Below are 20,636 nucleotides of genomic sequence, written 5' to 3' on the forward strand. Positions count from 1 at the left end.
TCATCCTCATAAAAATTGAACCAACTACCTTACTGGATACATTAATTATTTTTTTAATTCATTAGCTTTGTTAATGCATGTCGTGACGTGACACTGACAGGGGGAGTCGTGGCTCACACATTTCAAAATAATTTTAAAAACAATTAAAGCTGTTGACAATAAATAAAAATAGGTAATTAAAAAAATCATTTTAATTTTTAAATGTTTGATTCATTGTTACTATCTATAGTTGTTGAAAAATTAAAATTAAAGGTACGATACATTTTTTTGGTAGCTTAATGTATATACATTTTCCAATGCGTGAACTTTACGTATTTTTATAAAAATTTTATAAAAAAAATTTATTATTTAAGATCTTAAAGAGTGTCCCGGAGCATTCGTTAGCATTTGTCATAAACTAAATATGAAACTCCTTTTGTATCACAATATAAGTAACTTTGGTCAAATTACACAAATTAATAAATGTAATTAATGTTGTATGGAAAAGAAAAATTATGAGTTAGTTTACAAAATTGTCCTTTATTAATGGTATAGGAAAGATAAATTGAAAAATTGAAAGAAGAGAGAGTAATAAATAGTTAAGAGTATGATAGGAAAAATAACATTAAATGCATCATTGATAATATAAAATAATTTATAATTTGGTACAATTTTTTTTCTCAAAGTGACTTATAACTTGGTGCGGATGTTGTAAAATACAACAAGCATACATTAATTAATGTTGCATTGAAGTTTAAAAATGACAATTAAACCTTCACAAAAAATAAAAATAAAAATGACAATTAAACAAATTTATATTTATTTTAAAATAAATATATAATTAATTAATTCAAATTTATTTTTATTTTAAAATAATCAAACAAATAAATAGTATGACATTAATAATTAGACTACGATCGAAAGGAAGCTGGAACGATTTGATACTAGAACTAACTCTGGAACTATATTAAACGGTCCAATAGACCAGATATTTGTGGTGAAAAACATTGTACAATGATGAATAAGTATTATCTAACCAAAATTCAAAGTACATGGGCGTTTATGTGTTATGGAGAATCATAAAATTTTATTTATCTTCGATTAAACTCTAAATTATGAGCCCCTTTTTCTATGAGATGAAATGTTAACACAAAAAAAAAATCTATTTTATCATTTTAAAAAGACAAATATCCTCTAATTCACCCACTCACTCCAGCACAAGGTCCATTAATTTGGAACCTGAGTTGTGTACAATTGAAAAGAGGTGAATGCATTACAGTCGATCATTTATAGATTGTTTAATTAAAATCAGATGATTTAGATTTTTAGCTCAAATTTTATATTTAAAATAATTAAAAATTTAACTAAAAATTTAAACCGTCCAATATTAACCGCATCCTAACTGCACGTGGTCAGACAGAATCCAATTCTATTACTGTGCCTTCTAATTAATTCTATTTAACCCCTCTCACACATATCATAGGCAACAAAGATAGAAATTAGTTAAGTAAAAAAAAAAAATATAGAAATTAGTTGATTATCTTCTTACTCGTGGTTTTGGCAAAGATAGAACCGGAGGAATATAATGAATTCTTCATGTGTTATGCTATGCTTACTTCTCATTCTCATAATATAAATAGCTATTTCTCCTTTTCTTTTTCCCTTTCTTGTGTATGATGTGTGAAAAATATTTGGAATAAATATACATTATTTAATTATTGTGTATATTCTTAAATGATGACCATATAAAACCTATGTCATGATGAGTATAAAGTATAAACAAAACTCATAGCTCAGTTTAGTGCCGTTTGTTTTGTCTTTTTTAAAAAATGAATTTTTATAGTGTTATATAATTTTGTGTCAAAACATTTTACAAAGAAACTTTTATAAAAACTTCAAATGAAAATTTAGTTTAAATAGTTATTCTTAAAATATTGTTTTAGGTATTTCATCATTTTATTGAAACTTTTGTTGGATATCAAAATTTTAAAAAAAAAATCAGTTCATTTTGAAGTTGTTTCAAATAGATTTTCATAAAAATCATTTTTAAAAATACAACTTTTTGAAAAAAATTGCGATTTTGACTATACATGTTTTGAAAACTCATGGTTAGTTCATTTGTAAAAAAAAAAAAAAACTCATGGTTAGTTCAGTCTTACTTCTGAAAACTTAATTTAGTTGATAAAAACATCACATTTTATATGCATCAGTTGAGAGTCAAATCTTAAACACTCCACTTATTCATTTCTAGTTACAAAACCAGTTGACCAAATAAAAAAGAAAAAGTTAAATAACTACAAAAAAAAAAAAAACAGCACTTGGACAAATATTACCTTTTTCTATCTCTAAAATTTTCTTCCCCGTTTCAAATTTTTATTATAGGTCCGTTTGAATTAGCTTAATTATTTTTTTAGCTTATACAATATAAATTAAGTTTTATACTATTTTATAAGTTCACACTAGTGAAAATTGCATTTTTATAAGCTATATATTTTATCATAAACTATCATGACAAACTTATAATAATACATAAAAATTGCATAAGTTGGTTGCATAAATTTAAAAATAAGTTAATCCAAACAGGACCATAGTGTTTCTTGGTTCAAGTTGGAGATCCATACTCATAAAAAAGGTTGCCTAAAAAAAATAAGGCAACCCAATTACTACCACACTAGCAAGAAAATAAAAAGTGTGATTATTTTAGTTGGTCCAACGTCGTAAGTGGCTCAATATACCTTAGGAAAATGGACATATATAGTAGATGAAGTAATAAAAAAAAGGTTATGGATTCAATCAAATGATTGAGTTCATTAAATGGTTAACGAACTTTACTTAAAAATTGAATAGTTCATTTTTTTTTTTTTGACTCAAGAATGAATAGTTCGTTTAAACTTGAGTTTAACTTTTAAAAAACATCAAATAAAAAAAGAGAAGAAACTTAGTAGATAAAAAAAAATATCAAAAGAAAAAGATGTAGATTAAAATTGCACTTGAGGGTCAAAGATGGAAAGCTAAAAACATTCCTACTTAATTAATATTCATAAACTCCAGTATGACACATGTTTCTCTAATCCATATGGACCACAACAAATATCTTCATATTTGAGAATATATCCTAATATGAATATATCCTATATCGAGCTTCGAGCATACACATGCTTTTCTTTCTAAAAAATTACTGTTTGCTTATCAAGAAGAAAGATGCACTTGTTTGGTAGCTCAAGCATGATCTATTCAATGAAATGACATATTATCCTAGAATTGGCTTAACATATTGACTGCACCCACTAACCAATTATGATCAATCATGGTGTGGTTTGGAATCATAGCTAGCTTTATTTATACGTGATCTATATGAGCCAAGCCATATGAGTCATGTGGCATATTTCTGGGTGGAAAAATGTTTTATCAAATCAGATTTTACATATTGTAACCAAGTCACTGAGCTATTTATGTTTTTTTTTAGTTTGAATGAAACTAAGTCATCTAAGCCACAAACACATGTGACATCTTTTTGTTTCTCCCAATGTCTCATCAAATTTCAAATTCAAATTTTTTTCCCCTCATCACTTATTCAAAATTCTATATACACTGGATAAATTTCGATTCCTAGCTCATTATAAACCAAAAAATAAAAAAACATAAAAGATGCACTTGTTTGAACCGGCCAAAAATATCGTGACTGCACGATTGCACGAAAAACGTTGACTGCTTCTAATCTATTTCCCCTTTTGTCCTGCTATGAAATTAATTAATCTTCAAGTTGGAATTCTTTTCCTGAAAGATTTTTTTTTTAAGAAGTTAAATTAGTACCAGAGAGAATCGAACCTGAAACATTAAGGAGGAGTACACTCTCAAGTCTCAAGCCAATACCACCAGACCAACTCAAGTGAGTTTTTCCTGAAAGAAATTTATGTTGGTTGCCCAATATAAAATCCAATAATACAAGAAAGAATAATATTGTCCTTTTTAGTTCAAAAGCTTACCTCAATCAACTCTAATTAACCCCTATTCATGGCACTTTGAAAACCATAGTCATTCATCATATCTCATTTCATAATGCCTATACTACGCCCTGATAAACAGAAGACCATATCTCAAGATGAAATTAAAGCAGTAAGGAAAATAATGGAAATATTAGAAAAATCAGATATCAATAAGGATGGTTGCTATACAAAGAGTGAGCTGAAGAAAGCACTAAAAGATTTACATGCCTATGTTCCTGGATGGAGAGCCATGCGTTGTCTAGACAAAGTTGATGCAAACAATGATGGACAAATTAGTGGTGATGAAATTGACACTTTAGTTGATTATCTCCTAGCCAAAGGGTTTGGAAATAATTAATTATTTATAGGTGAATTAATATGATCAATTCTCTCTCCCTTCATGTTTAACTTTATGTTATGATTTATATGCTTACTAATGCTCACAAAATAATGATTAGTTAAGCTAAATATATTTTATGTTGGAAGAGGTCGACCTCTTAAATTAACTCTCTTGTATATATCATTTGGCTGGAGTGTATTTTTGGTCGATATATTATGTAATATGCATAGAAGAGGTTTTATCTTAAATGAACACCAACGCACCATTTTGGATAACTATAGTCTCTACAATTATGCATAAAGATATTTAATTTATCAAAATAATGAATGAGATTTTTTCTTAACCATTTCATATGGAAGAGGTCGGGTGAGACTTTTTTCCCCATGAATTAATATCATGAAGCTTTGGTACACGCTATACTATCTACACCTTCACCTTCTATGTGGTAAAGAGGATATTCAATCATGTACCAAGACAGCCATTAAAAAAAAAAAAAATCATGTACCAAGACAGCTTGATGAAAATATAAAATAAAAGCTATTGTTTTTTAATTAATTAATTCTTTCTTTCATGTTTTGTTTCAATTTCTTACTGTAATAACAACTTAATTAACTAGAGTTTTATCGCTAAAATTATATATGTCCACAAAACAATTTATCTTAAAAAAGATAAAGGAAATTATATACTAAAAAAAAAAAATTAAGTCCCGTTATTAATTAGGAATTATATACTGTAAAAAAAACATTAGGAATTATATGAAAATAAAATAAAATAAATAATTTAGAGATTTTTTTTCAAAAGAAAAAAGAAGTTATTTTATGTTTGTTTATTAGAATAAAAATTACTTTTTAAAGAGTTTTTTTTACTAAAAAAATATAGTTTTTTATTTTAACTAAAAACAAAAGAATTAGTTAGAAGCTACTAAAAAGTAAGGGTGATCGCGGTGCGGTTTGGTTCGGTTTTGACTCTTTTGAGCATAAAAGTATCATAATTACCGAGAGATAAAAATGCATGCGGTTCGGTTTGGTTCGGTTGGTTTTTGAAAAGTCATTCAAACCAAACCAAATCAATGCGGTTAGGGTTGGTTCGGTTTGTGCAGTTTATCATGATATAAAAAATATGAAAATATTTCCAACATATTACAAAATAAACATAGGAAATTTTAATTTATTTTATTGTTTACATGATACAATATGCATATACATAAATTGCATATACATAATAACTTATTTTTAATATCAACAGTATAGTTCTGGATCGTGTGAAATGATATGCTTAGACAGCCAATTTTTTATGGACTCAATTTGGGTTGATTGCTAATAATTAATAGAGTTAAGTTAAGTATTGCGGTTTGGTTTGGTTTTCTAAAATGAAAACCGCAAACCAAACAAAACTGTGCGGTTTAGAAGAAAAATTATCCATGCGGTTAAAACTAAATGCGGTTTTTTGCGGTTTAAATTTATATTGGTTCAGTTTGCAGTTTTACTTTTGGATTGATTCGGATACGATCATCCCTGCTAAAAAGGCTTTCTTCTTTGAAGTGGTTTTTAGATTGTTTTTCATATTCCCAGATTTTTAATTGTACAATTTAATTAATATCATATTTAATTTATAGTCTTAGGTAAAATTAACAATCTTTTTTTTTTTGGTAGAAAAATTAACAATCTTAATTAGCTTATAAATAAAATAACAAAAAAAATTAATGAATAATGAAATTTCAATTAAGATAATAAGTATAAAATTAAGAGAAAATGTAAAATGAAAATTTTAGATAATATAAATTATCTAAAATGAAGCATGCATTTTGATATGACATTGCGCAACAGATTTTAAATGTATGGAAGACCACATTTCATATTTTATACTCTATATCACATAATTCATTGATGCCAATATATATAAATTACGAATAGATGTATAACACTATAAATTTGTTAGATAATAAAATAATAGTCTATGTTATTGGGCCTATTAGTTTAGAGTCCATTAGGTTTTATTATATATTCTCTCCAATAACCTTTTGTAATGTTAAGCTATTGGTATTCTATTGAAACCCTAGCCGTCTCTTTCTCTTTTCCTATTTGTGTATCTCTAATTCTAACATGGTATCGAGAGCTTATTTCGATCCTCCTTAGATTGTATGTTGTTATTCCGCTGCTGAGTTCCCAATAATTTGGGAATATGTTTGTTTTGGTTTTTGGTGATATATTGATTGATTCTCTCTATTTGGTGTTGTGCTTCGGATCCAAAAGAAATTGATGCTCAAGTTGAATACGGTGGGATATGAAAGTTTGTCTCGTTTTACAACTTTGCAAGGTGAATTTAACTTGTTGAAAAGCCTTTTGTGCACCACGCGTTGAATCACCTCCTTGGACTTCTTGGATTTGTGCATCACGTGTTATTGTTGAAGCAATTCAACATGTTGAAAGTGTGTTTGGATGCAAATTTGGAGGATTACTGTCGGTTTCTATATGTGGCTTCTGTTTGATTGCACTTCTCTGTATTGATTATCGTGATTGATTGCACTCTTCTGATTGTATTGCACTTCTCCCCCTATTGCACTTCTTTTCTGATTGTATTGCACTTCTCCCCCTATTGCACTTCTTTTCTGATTGCATTGCACTTCTCCCTCCTATTGCACTTCTTTTCTGATTGCATTGCACTTCTCCCCCTATTGCACTTCTTTTCTGATTGTATTGCACTTCTCCCTATTGCACTTCTTCTGATTGTATTGCACTTCTCCCTCTATTGCACTTCTTCTGATTGCATTGCACTTCTCCCTCTATTGCACTTCTCTTCTGATTGCATTGAACTTCTCCCTATTGATTCTTATGATTAGTTTAGTTTGAATTTGTTCGATTGATTTGGTTTATGGTTAGCTTGGACTGCATTGGATTGGATGTTGGATTAATTTGATTTGGTTCTTCCCTCTTTGATGGTAAATTGCTGCGTTGATCGTGATCTTAATTTGGTTGATTTGTTGTCAGGGCTAATTTGTAACAAGCTTAAAGCTTAGTAAGCTTTAGCGTGAGGGGTGATGTTAGAAGTTTATTTTATTTGGTAGTTTATTTTATTTTCGTATTTTGTTTGACAAACTCATAATGCTTCTTGTTAATGCATCATGAGTTTGAGAGTAGGTGTTAGATAATAAAATAATAGTCTATGTTATTGGGCCTATTAGTTTAGAGTCCATTAGGTTTTATTATATATTCTCTCCAATAACCTTTTGTAATGTTAAGCTATTGGTATTCTATTGAAACTCTAGCCGTCTCTTTCTCTTTTCCTATTTGTGTATCTCTAATTCTAACAAAATTATCCTTATGCAATATCCATATTCTCTGTCCTTTCTTCTTCCTTGAGAGACATATTGTCAATTTGTCACATGCTTAACATTCATAACCACAAAATTTCTAAAACAAGGTCAACAGAATCTAAAATCAAATCTGTAAAAAACATTTGCAACGACACAAACACATGAAAAGAAAAACCAACATACAAAAAAAGAATAACAACAACATGCATAATTGTATGTTTTAGGAGAATGGAATAGGTATCCACCCAAAGAAAAGGAGAAGGGATCTATGGTTGTCATGGAAAGTGTATTATTCAGTTGCGTCCAACAGTCAAACGACTATTGATATTTGAATGTGTAAATGTGTGGATTCCTTGACTGAAAGCAGACAGATTCTATCTCCATTATTTGTGATTGATTCATGTATATCTAAATCGACAATACAGTTGTAACATTACAATTCATTGGTGTGGACTCGGTTCCTCCTAGCAGAGACCGAGCAATGTTCTTCATCGTGGAACCCAAAAATCAAACATATGTAGTTAGTTATACATAGATAGACTTCTAGTAGGAAAGAAACATATGGGAACATATTTGAACTCCACTAGGCAAAGAAATGTAGTTATAAATCTGTATTGGATTTTAGGAGACTACATATATGAGCACCCCTGAAAACTCCATTTTACCCCTTTCACTACTTATGATGCGAGTGTGTAAATAGCAAAAATAGGGGGAAAGAGTTCGCTTTCTAGAATACAAACTGCACCGGGGTTCGCTTTCTAGAATGCAAACTTCAGCTGAGTTCGCTTTCTAGATAACAAACTGCAGTGAGTTCGCTTTTTAGAATGCGGACTCCTTTTTTCATGATTTTTTCCATTGTAGGAGTGGATTTGAGCTAAAAATATTGACACTCGCTACTTAGAATGCGAATCCTTAAAAGCGAGATGGTTAGTTTGATAATTTCAAGGGATGACCGAGGATATTCAGGGGTGCGAAAAGTTGTCTTCTATCGATGATATTTGAGGATTTCAAACCCAATTGGTTTGGGACTTTGGGCCATAAACATATGAAAGATGGAAAAAAATTGTAATTAGACTTTTAGATAAGAAAAATAAATTATGTCCTTTTTTTTACAAAAATAAATTATGTCCTTAAACTTTTGATAATTTGTAATTGAGTCTCTTGAATTTTTAAATTTGTAATTGCTCCTTATATTTAGGAACATGTATACAAATAATACAAAGGCCTTTTGTAAAACAATAGTACAAAGACTTAAATAAAAATTATTTTGTTCATTTGAAAGTAAGCAATGATTTCGATGAAATATTTTAGTTGAGTCTGTTTTACAACATAGTTTGGATAATCTTCAATCAACATATTATTTAGATCCATTAAGGCATATTGGGCCAACTGGTGGGCCACCATATTACCTATCCTATAAAACGAGGTTTCTCGATCCCCTTCTTGAGAACCCTAATCAAAAAGGACCAAACTTATGTACAGTTCCATATACACAGTTTTTACTGTGCTAGATACATGGGGGGAAGTTATTTTTATTTAGAAACATTTTTCTTTTTCTTTTTTTAATTAAAAAATATAAATAACTACCTTTTTGTGAGAGGAACATGAAAAACAGCATCTAAAGAAATGCATATAAGTTTTGTCCAATCAAAAATCATAGAAGAGAAGCAGCAATTCGCAGCTAGCTTCATGGTTTCGTGCATAGCAAAGTCCCCCGTCGTGGCCAGATCTTCAAATCCCTTCATGTGCCACATTGTTGTAGTCATTATTAAGTCTTCTTCATGCATAATCACAACTCATAAGCCCTAGGTTCCGACTTCAGAGAGATTAACATCACAAGATTAGCTTTGACTAGATTCAGTACTACCGATCGATGTTGCTTGATTTTTCGATTAAGGAATCTGCACTTTGAGTTAAGCATGAAGCTTGCCAATAATCTCTAATGCAATCAATTGCTTTCGCAATCGATTCTTATTTAGGTACATCTTTCTTCTCCAAAATCATTTTATTTTATTTCGAGCATACCAAATTAAATACTATGAGGTGTAGCTGTTAAATATGTTAGATTCTCTATCTTTGAGTTTTATTTCACTTCTATCTTGAAACGTAATGCTCGGTCTAGAGCCAAACCAAATTTTGATTACTCTAGGGCATTCCATAAAAGTACAAGTAGTAGTTTCAATCTTAATACAACATTGAGGATTTATGAAATGGGTTTTTTTTTTTTTTTGAACATCAAAGCATATCAAAGCAAATATATATAGATGAGCTAAAGTACGATGAGTGCTATACCCACTAACGTGAAATGGGGCATTTTATCGATCTCTCTTATGTGCATCTTAGATCTAACAAGAATAATATCATTTATATATCTTAAAAAAAAAAAAATCTTAATCCAAGGGGAATAATAAGGTTCTAGATCTTCTTCCATATAGAGTCATTGAAGGTATTTTATAAAGGTAGCCAGTTATGTTCCAAATCCAAATAGAATTCTCATCTCCTTCAAGTGAAGGTAGGTCTATATCCAATGTTAGCTTCAAGTGAGAGCACTATCTTGTAATCACAGATAAGATCATTAACTAATAGCCATTGGAGTAATTAAACGTATCAGATTTAATTTTATATTAAGGGTCTGTTTGGTAAAAATAAGCTATAAGCTAGCTGATAGCTGATAAGCTAGTTGATAGCTGATGAAAAGCTAGCTTATAGCTGATAGCTGAAAAGTTAGCTTATTGAAATTAAAGTGTTTGGTAAAATTAGATTTTAAAGTGGTTATTAAATATAAAATTACATAATTGATAGTGGGTAGTTTATTTTTTAGAGTGAGTAGTTATTAAATTAAAGGGTAAAAATGGAATAAAGTGTAAAAAGCTATAAGCTCAAATGCTACTTGAAATAGCATTTGAAAAAAAGCTATAAGCTAGTACAAAAAGCTTGTTACCAAACACCTCTAATTTTTTGAAACAAGCTTATAAGCTCATATAATAAGCTATAAGCTAGCTTATTTGTGTTACCAAACAGAGCCTAAAACTACTAAATGTTTGTTGGTTCAGTGGTACACCACAGTTTGATCCCCGCAACTGTATTTGGGAGGAGACTTGAATCACTTGATGCTAGAACTCGTCCCGAACTATGGACTACTAGGGTCCCTTCCCCTAAGAACCATAGGGTGAAAAAAAATTATATTAAAACTTGCAAAAATTATATTAAAACTTGCACACATGATATTCTTTTTTACAATAAACTCGTTTTCTAGTATAAATTGAGTATTTTTATTTTTTTTTAGATTATAAATTGAGTATTATGAATACGTGCAGATTCGGAATGAGCAAATCTCAATCTTTTGGACAATTAACAAAATAAAGAGGCTATATTAATGATTTTTTGAGGTGTAAATGAAAAGACAATAATTTTACTAAAATCAACTGAGATTGTAAATGAAAAGAAAATTCTTATATAGTCTATTTATTTCGTTAATTGGTAGGAGTATGTTGTTGGCATGTTTTCTATTTAAGTTTCATATTATGTATTGGGACTTACAAATCAAACTCATTAGGATGAAAAATGACAATTCAATCGTGAACGTTGCTTCTCAAGAAATTTTAATAACATTTCCAAAATCCATGCTACTGCAAAAAACCGCTCTAGTATAACACAAACATAATTGAAACCAACATCATTGCCTTTTATTTTATTTTATTTTGTATTATAAATGTTGCGACATACAGAGATACACAACTTTCATTAGTAGATATTCGCAACAAAAGTAGAAGAAAGATAATATAGAAGAAAATAAAAATCAAGTTAAATTTATATAAACAAAAGATGTAAAAACAAATTGGAAAAAAAAAGTAAAAAGACAAACCAATCGTTTTTGATAATTCTTTTCCGATTTCCATACTCTGCAAGCATAACGGAACTACCTCGCTTGAGAGAAGGAAATCTATAACTTTTTAGTTTGTGTTAACTCTGAAGATCAAATATCACAAAAGGAAATTATTATAATTGGCAATGTGAATAAGTAACACGAGTTTTGAAAATGGTGTTGGAACATACGAGACTTCCACAAAGTAATAGACTAAGATTTGAATCTCAATCGACTGATAGATATACCGATATTTAGTGTCTAACACGTCTCCTTATTTTCGAAGGAATAAAAACACGAGAAAGAAATGAACAAAGTATGTTTTTAGGTTGATAGTTGGAGTTCTTGCAAGTATCCCCACAACCTCAATAATTCAATTTCTAAAATTAATTTTCCATAATTTTTATCATTTTTAATAATTTATATTAATTTTAACGTGATAAAAAAATCTTTATATTATCTTTAGTGACATGACTGACTCATCATATTCTAGAATTGGGTCACCAAACAAAGGTTCAAGTTACTCTTATCCAAGCCATCGAATGAGACTAATAATAAATAGTCTTATACTATGTCCTAAAAAAAATTGTCCTAAAATTTTAGCATATTCCTTTGTTACCCCATAAAGCATGTTAATTGCTACTGGACATGTTATTCCGCTGTACATTTATATTAATAATACATACTTTGTAAATTCAATATAATATATTGTTGCAACTAGACATGTTAATGATTCCATTCCATGTATCTAAGTGAATATTATTATATTGCTGCATGTTTATGTTTATCATATATTAAGAACTAAACGGAGGCATATATAAATACCAATCCCACTGTTGAAACTTGCATTCATTCAACAACACAACTTAACATAAACATATAGACACAGCTAGAGAAATTAAGTTCTTATGGCATTTATAGTTCGTAATGTGTCGAGTGATGGTAAGCGTGTGATGACTCTACAACAATTCAAGCAGTGGTTGAAGACATCATTCGACACAAATAATGACGGTCAAATTAGCAAAGGTGAATTGCGTGAGGCGTTGAGGATCACCGGCGGCCTCTTTGCATCGTGGAAGAGTAACAAGGTCTTGAAATCTGTTGATTCTAATCACGACGGTTTCATTGATGATAAGGAATTTGTTAATCTTGCACGGTTCGCAGAGAAGCACATGAGCATAATAATCACAAAGTAGTTTCTTTTTTGTGTGTGTATATTGATTCCAACAATATGGGCGACAAAGTTTTTTCTCAAAAATTTTAACATTGTTATTGTGATTACTATACATGTTTTTATTCATTATTATTGTAAATGTCATTAACTTTTTGTATTTAATACACCAATTAAGTTATCAGCTATGCCATATGATCTAAATAGTCTCCTTACAATTGTTCGGAAGAACTTAAATTCAGTTTTTTGTGGATTAATTTTTAGCCGGATTTTACTTATCTCGCATTCGAACTCTAGATTACTTGACTCCCTTCCCCGAGAACCATAGGGTTAAAACAAAAAAAAATAAAATAAAGAGTCTTCTCACAAACTTCACGAATTGTTCCATGCACCACTCTTCATAAAATGTGAAAAGAATCATGCATAACAATGTTGTCTCTTCTAGGTCTGTTGATGTAATTTTCAAAAGGATTAATTCTATCTTCCAAAAAAGATTAACGACACGGCTTGTTACCCTGTTGTCTTTCACTCTTGTGTAATTTTCAAAAGGATTAATTTTATCTTCCAAAAAAGATTAACGACACGGCTTGTATAGATTTTGATCAATCGTTACTTGGTTCAGTAGTGATTGGCGCTAAACTTGGTAGGGAGGACCACGGTTCGATCCCCCGCAACTGCAATCGGGAGGGGGCTGGAACCACTCGATGCCAGAACTGACCCCGACCGAACCATATTAAACTTGTGGTGAAAGCCAATATATATATATATATATATATGAGTTAGGATCCGTTGACACCAGGTGTCAAACTTTAATTTGACACCAAATCTTAACCGTCTATTTTTTTTAATCAAAGGCTAATAAAAGTTTTCAATATTATCTGGAGTGTGTATCTATTTAGGAGATTTCTTATTTTTAGGTTGCATAAAAATTTGATTTACTTAGTAAAAAAAATAAATTGATTTATTGTTCTAAAGAAAATTGATTTGTTGTTCTAAAAAACAAAAAAAAAATTGTTGTTATCCCGGTCTTTACTGTGCTCCTTGCGTTTTCATTCCCCTTTGGTTAACTACCAAAATCAATGTCAATTGCAAACTATGCAAGTAAATAACCGACTACCAACTCAATTTAATTAAAATGGTTTTCTATACTAAAACCATAAATTGAATTTTTATACTCATATATACCATGATTGATGATTCATATATGCATCTGCTTTCGATGATTTATAACCTATATGTGATTCCTAAACTCAATTTAGACATCATGGGAATGAAAACGCAAAGGTAATATTGGGGGAGAATAACAACAAATCAAAAAAAAAAAAAAAAAACCGGGCTTAGGCTCTCATGTTTAAAAAAAAATCAAAAATTTTTTTAGTAGAACAATAAATCAAATTTTTATGCAACCTAAAAATAAGGAATATCCTTAAATAGATATGCACATGAGTTAATATAGGAAACTATTATTAGCCTTTGATTAAAAAACATAGACGGTTGTCAACTGATCCTAACTATATATATATGGCAGCATCTATTATGCACCCCCAAAAATGGGGGTTTACGGTGCACCCAGCCCTTTTTACTGCGGTCCCACCTTAATTTAATATCTGATTATTTTAAGTAACAATTTAAGATTACGTTTGTGCCCCTGAACTCATATTTTCACTTTTCTCTTTCTCTTTCTCTTTATCTGAGGAAGAACTACACAATCCTCTTCTCTTCTCCACTCACTCCGACCAACATCCAGTTCTACAAAATTAATTTAATTCTATTTTCCTATTGTTTCTTAAAAGAATATCTGAACACATTGTTACACACACGACCCTCAGGAACACTTCATCTTCATCTCTCACGAACACGATCCCGTTCATCTCAGATTTCGATTCCAAAAGTAGAAACTCCGATTCCGATTCCGTTCATCTTCATCTCAGATTCACGAACACGTTCATCTTCATTGAGCACGAATCCCTCAAAATCACTCTGAATCTCACGAATTTTTGGTATGTTGTTCGCATCTCTTTTGCATAGGTTTTGATTTGATTTTCCAATTCTTCCCTAAATATATTTTTCTTAGAATTGATGTTAAGTTGATTTTAACCTTGCTTAGCATTTGATATTTCAAATTTTTCTCGTAGAATCTCTTGCACTTCTAATTTCTCTATCGATTTTTCCCTAAGCAATTTGCGCCAGTCCTCCGCATCTCTTGTCAATCTTCACTGAGTGATTTTCAGTCAATTTCAAAGATCAATCGTTGAGGTATGTATTTCCTCTGCAGTATCTATTTTGATTCATTTGAAGTCAATTTGTTGGTTCTAAATATTTCTAGTTCAAGTGATTTTACTAGTAGCTTAATTGACTTAATTATTTTACACACTAGTCATCTAAATTAAGTTGAAAACAACATATCGATATGTCATATGCAGTGGTTTTCGTAAGCTTTCTCACAAGTGCTTATGCTAGTAGATAAGTTAAAATAAGACGATCCAAACAAACCTCAAATGAAAATCCCTTTATTTGTGTTTGAGTTAGTTCAGGGGGAAGTGATTATATACACTTGCAATTGAAAGCATGTAGGTTTGTTTATATTGTGGTGGTTTTATAGGTTGTTAAATATTGTGTGAAAAGAGTTCAATAAGCTACATTTCTTTTTCTTTTTTTCGGTTAAGACTTGTTGTAACATGACGTTGTTTTGTATCTTTCTTTATCATATGTTCACATGAACATTCCATTAATTAAAGGACTGATGTGCAATTGGATTTGACAATGCTTGTGTGAGTGAATGATGGTGATGATGGATAGTGAGTATAAGAGAAGTTGTATTGTAAATAGAGGAAACCAATGATTATTAACCATTTAGTAATGATTCAAAAGTTTATTTATGTATCTTTTGTGTGATGTAGATTGCAGAAATTGGTCCCCTTTTTTTTAAGGGCAATACTAGTGCAGCAAGTGTGGCAGGGGAATACTAGTGTCAATAGAACTAGAATAGTATGGCTATGCCACTTCCATAACTATGATATGTTCTGGTTGCAACTCTTCGCTTTTGTCTAGCTTTGCTTTAGTTTTTGTGCTAGTGGATATTGTTCTATCTTTCTTTTGTAGCAGTAGCTTACAGTATAATTTCATTTCACTTTGTAGCATTATTACTCTTCGATGAGAATATGTTGAATATTATTCATCGGTTCTTTTTTGTTACTTGCAGGTGCAAATTATAGAAGCTAGCTAGAAGAGGAAAACTTGGAAACTAAGTGGATTTTTTTATATTTATTTTAAAGTTTTTTAAGATTATGTACACAAATTATAATGCTAGTATAACACTTTCATTATTAGTATGGTATTGGTAAAATCGTAGGAGAACATTGTTACCTATTTGTTAATTTGATAAGATTGTAAGACTATGTTAATTTTTCAATATGATGGAATTTTTTATATTTTGCTTCTTCAATGAATTTATTTTATAGTGTATTTGTCTTTTAATAGATTTAATTTTATTTTAAGGAAGTATTTTATAATGAATTAGTGGTAATCATCGTTATTTTATAATGACTATGATTAAACGCATTATAAAATAGTTACTTTAAACCTAAAAATTCAAATTAGACGATGATTACCACTAATCCATTATAAAATATATACTTTAGACCTACGAATTCAAATTAGACGATTACTACCATTATAAAATAGTTACTTTAGGCCTAGAAATTCAAATCAGACGATGGTTATGACTAATCGTATTATAAAATACTTAATTTTAGACTTAGGCATTCTAATTATACGATGACTACCGCTAATCCCATTATAAAATATACTTTAGACCTAAAAATTCAAATTAGACGATAACTATGACTAAACACGTTATAAAATAGTTACTTTAGACCTAAGAATTCAAATTAGACGATGACTATCACTAATCCATTATAAAATACTTACTTTAGATCTACGAATTCAAATTAGATGATGACTATGACTAAACACATTATAAAATAGTTACTTTAGACCTAGGAATTCAAATTAGACGATGACTACCATTAATCCATTATAAGATATTTACTTTAGACCTACGAATTCAAATCAAACGATTACTACCATTATAAAATAGTTACTTTAGACATAAGAATTCAAATTAGACAATGGTTATGACTAATCGCATTATAAAATACTTATTTTGACGTATGAATTCTAATTAGACGATGATTACCGCTAATCTCATTATAAAATATACTTAATTTACACCTAGAAATTCAAATTATACGATGACTACCACTAATCCCATTATAAAAATCATAATTTAGACATTCGAATTCGAATTAGACGATGATTATGCCTAATCGCACTATAAAATACTTAATTTATGCCTTACAATTCAAATTAGACGATGACTACCACTAATCCATCATAAAATACTTACTTTAGACCTAGGAATTCAAATTAGACAATGACTATGACTAAACGCATTATAAAATAGTTACTTTAGACCTAGGAATTCAAATTAGACGATGATTATCACTAATCCATTATAAAATACTAACTTTAGATCTAGGAATTCAAATTAGACGATGACTATGACTAAACACATTATAAAATAGTTACTTTAGCCTAGGAATTCAAATTAGACGATGACTACCACTAATCCATTATAAAATATTTACTTTAGACCTACGAATTCAAATCAGACGATTACTACCATTATAAAATAGTTACTTTAGACCTAGGAATTCAAATTAGACAATGGTTATGACTAATCGCATTATAAAATACTTATTTTAGACCTAAGAATTCTAATTAGACGATGACTACCAGTAATTCCATTATAAATACTTACTTTAGAACTTGAAATTAAAATTACACGATGGTTATGACTATTCTTCAAGGGCATGTAACAATTGTTTAAACGAATAAAACAAAATGGTTATGACTAATCACATTCTAAAGTGCTTAATTTATACCTAGGAATTCAAATTAGACGATGACTACCACTAATCCCATTATAAATACTTACTTTAGAACTTGAAATTCAAATTAGACGATGGTTATGATTGTTCTTCAAGAGCATGTAACAATTGTTTAAACAATTGTTTAACTCTTCTATTTGAAAAATCGAATTCTAAAATGCTTAATTTTGACCTTCGAATTCAAATTAGACATTGCTTATGCCTAATCGCACTATAAAATACTTAATTTAGACCTTGGAATTTAGACCTTGATTACAATTTATTATGTGTGAAAATAACATTGAATTTCATTATCACTATGTATATGTATTCATTAAGGCTGTTTTCAAGATTTTTAGGGTGGATATAGATTGAAGAAGTCACAATTTAATTAGGGGGAAATTGATTTACGGTAATGAATTTCAATTAATTTTGAAATTAGAACTTAAGCTAGTATTCATGGAGGTGATGAAACTTAGGTATTTTAGAACTTAAGCTACATGTATCTTCACGCAAATTTATTGGTTTACATTTCGGTCGATTTTGAGTTCAATGGATCCAACATTCTAAAATCGCACTCGTTGATATCGAGAGAAACAATCTCAATGAAATAAACCAATAAAGAGAATAACAATCAAAGATAAAACAATGTTTGTATAACACTAAACATTGTTTAAACAAAGTCTTACACGCCCTTGAAGAATAAGTAAGGTTTATAAAGTAAGTATTTTATAATGCGATTAGTCATAACCATTGTCTAATTTGAATTTCAAGATCTAAGGTATGTACTTATAATGGAATTAGCGGTAGTCATCGTCCATTAACTTTGACAAAATCTACAAGTTGCTGCAATTGTTTCCTTGGCCTTATAATTCAAATTTAGACTTTGGAATTTCAAATTAGACGATGACTACCACTCCCTAATATAAGAGTTAGTTTTGACTAATGTATTAGGGAGAGGAAGGGAGGATATTTGGGATTGGGTTTCTTTAGTCTGTGACTCCTCCTTGGTTCCATAATTGTAGGAGTAGTGTTCACGTCATTACTAGTGCTCTCTATGCAAGCTACACCATCACAAATTGGGCATGACATTGTATCACTTTTTTCCCAACTTGCTTCTTCTTTCTTCCACGCTACTTCAAATGCGTTCAAGTCATCCTCCCACAATTGAGTTTCCTTTTTAAAAATCAGAGCATTCTTCTCCTTTTCCTTCTCTGTTATTTTATCTTCAAGTTTCCTTAACCCTTCATTAAGGAAATTACTTAAAGGTAAAGATAAAAGAGACCGGATAGAAACATCAGCAACATTGTGGACCATAAAAAATTCTTGCAAATCTTTGCTATCTTTCGTGACAAAATCAAATTTCTGATTCCTGGCAAACTCTACAAAGTTTCTTGTGCTAATTAAATCCTCCAAATCAGATTCAATCTTTGTTGACATGTCATTCTGCATGAGATATAATTTTGCACATTTCAGTTTGTATTAATTAATAAATAAATACATAATATGTATCAAAAAAATTAATAAATACATAATTTAAAAGAAATGTTTTTTTCCACAAACTCAAACTCACGTGTCTCATCTTATAGTAGCCCAATCGTGTCTCATAAAACTCTTCAAGAACTGCAAAAAGGAATATAACATTAGATACCACATAAACAACATTACAGTATAGTATAGTCTAAAATAACTATTTATTACAAAGGTAAATGCTATTTACTGTTTGTTGCAGAGTTGAACTTTTCTATGTCATCAATATTGTTATAAAGATGCATAATATTAGTTGAAATTTTGGTTCTTAATTGTAAAGTTGTAATTAAATCATCATGTTCGGTTGGAGCTTTTCCAGGCATAAACTCTATGTGGAATCCAACCGTTCTACCATCTCCTATTTGTTCAAACTTCTACAGTTAAGCAAACAAATTCACGTGTTAAAAACAGTACACAATTTAAATACTTATATATATATATATATATGTTAAGTCAAGTCTTTTACCTTAATGATGAGATTTTTTTCTTTTTTTGCCGTCCCTTCTGATCTAGATTGTAGGAATTTTTTATATTCTTCAACACGCTTTCCTATCGGTAGCTCTGTTATGTGGTAGATGTCTTTTTTTTTCTCAGAGGATACTAAACCATCGGTATGATACCATGTGTTTTTTGTCGCCACAATGGTTCCATTAAAACCTTTATACCACGGAGTCATATTTTCTACAGATTCACCTTTGAGCTTGCATCTTATATTGTTAATAATATCTTGTGGATTATATTTTGGAACAACAGAACTCCAGCCTATTCCAACCCCTTGGCTATCATTGACAAGAATCATAGGAATGACTGGCAAGAATCTAATCAATATTTGGATAATCAGTTTAATATATATATATACACACAATGTTCTTACTTTAATTTATACAAAACATAAAAGGAGAGAAAATATACCATTTTGGTTCAATAGTTTTTCCATCTTCAGCCAATTCATAATCAAGTATTTCATCATCAACATTGCAGAAGAGGTAACTAGTAGTAAGAGAACTAAGTTCCGTGTTTAGATATCTATGACTAGCGTGGTCTTTACCATTCTGAAAGATAAAATTATTGTTACTAAAATAATTAGTGAAATAATAATAAATAGTTGAGAGCACCTAAAATAATACCACAACAATTTCCCATTACCTAAAAACACAACAATAAAAAGGTTCAAAGAAATAAAATAGGTTCAACTCACCAAGTTACGAGTGCCGTATTGACCAATGGGTTTCAAAAGATTGATGTTATTCTTTCCAACAAAATTTTGTGCCATTCTAATGATTGTTTCTGCAAGACCTTCTTCATTGTGATGATATGCACATTTCTCCGAAATATAGCCAATAAATTGATTTACTTTAATTTTTTAAATATCACTTATTATTTCAATTTAATCGTTTTTTTTACTATATCATATGTTCAAATATAATCGATATCTATCATTCTAAAAAATTAATTTATAATATATTATATGTTATGTTAGCATTACTCAAACCGACATTCTCGCTTCCGCTTCGTCAAAAG

General features: G+C 29.8%; 2 protein-coding genes and 1 long non-coding RNA gene across 3 annotated transcripts; 2 read left to right on the forward strand and 1 right to left on the reverse strand.

Annotated features, from left to right (window-relative positions):
* The first annotated feature begins 3,959 nt into the window (after positions 1 to 3,959).
* On the forward strand, positions 3,960 to 4,860 carry LOC123897909. The gene has a single exon (XM_045948729.1). The coding sequence runs from the start codon at positions 4,039 to 4,041 to the stop codon at positions 4,321 to 4,323; it is 285 nt and encodes a 94-aa protein (XP_045804685.1). The 5' UTR covers positions 3,960 to 4,038; the 3' UTR covers positions 4,324 to 4,860.
* A 9,504-nt stretch (positions 4,861 to 14,364) lies between these two features.
* Positions 14,365 to 15,964, forward strand: LOC123897918. The gene is made up of 3 exons (XR_006805139.1): positions 14,365 to 14,654; positions 14,790 to 14,910; positions 15,857 to 15,964. It is a non-coding gene; the product is annotated as an uncharacterized LOC123897918 (long non-coding RNA).
* Positions 15,965 to 18,527: 2,563 nt separating this feature from the next.
* LOC123894175 (DNA topoisomerase 2-like) lies at positions 18,528 to 20,388 on the reverse strand. Its single transcript, XM_045944095.1, has 6 exons — positions 20,314 to 20,388; positions 20,028 to 20,167; positions 19,717 to 19,894; positions 19,306 to 19,489; positions 19,159 to 19,208; positions 18,528 to 19,031 (listed from the first exon to the last, which is right to left on the reverse strand). Exons 1-6 carry the CDS (start codon positions 20,386 to 20,388, stop codon positions 18,528 to 18,530), a joined length of 1,131 nt encoding a protein of 376 aa, XP_045800051.1.
* Positions 20,389 to 20,636: the final 248 nt, after the last annotated feature.

This window comes from Trifolium pratense, linkage group LG1 (assembly GCF_020283565.1).
Source record: "Trifolium pratense cultivar HEN17-A07 linkage group LG1, ARS_RC_1.1, whole genome shotgun sequence".
Classification (NCBI taxonomy): Eukaryota; Viridiplantae; Streptophyta; class Magnoliopsida; order Fabales; family Fabaceae; genus Trifolium; species Trifolium pratense.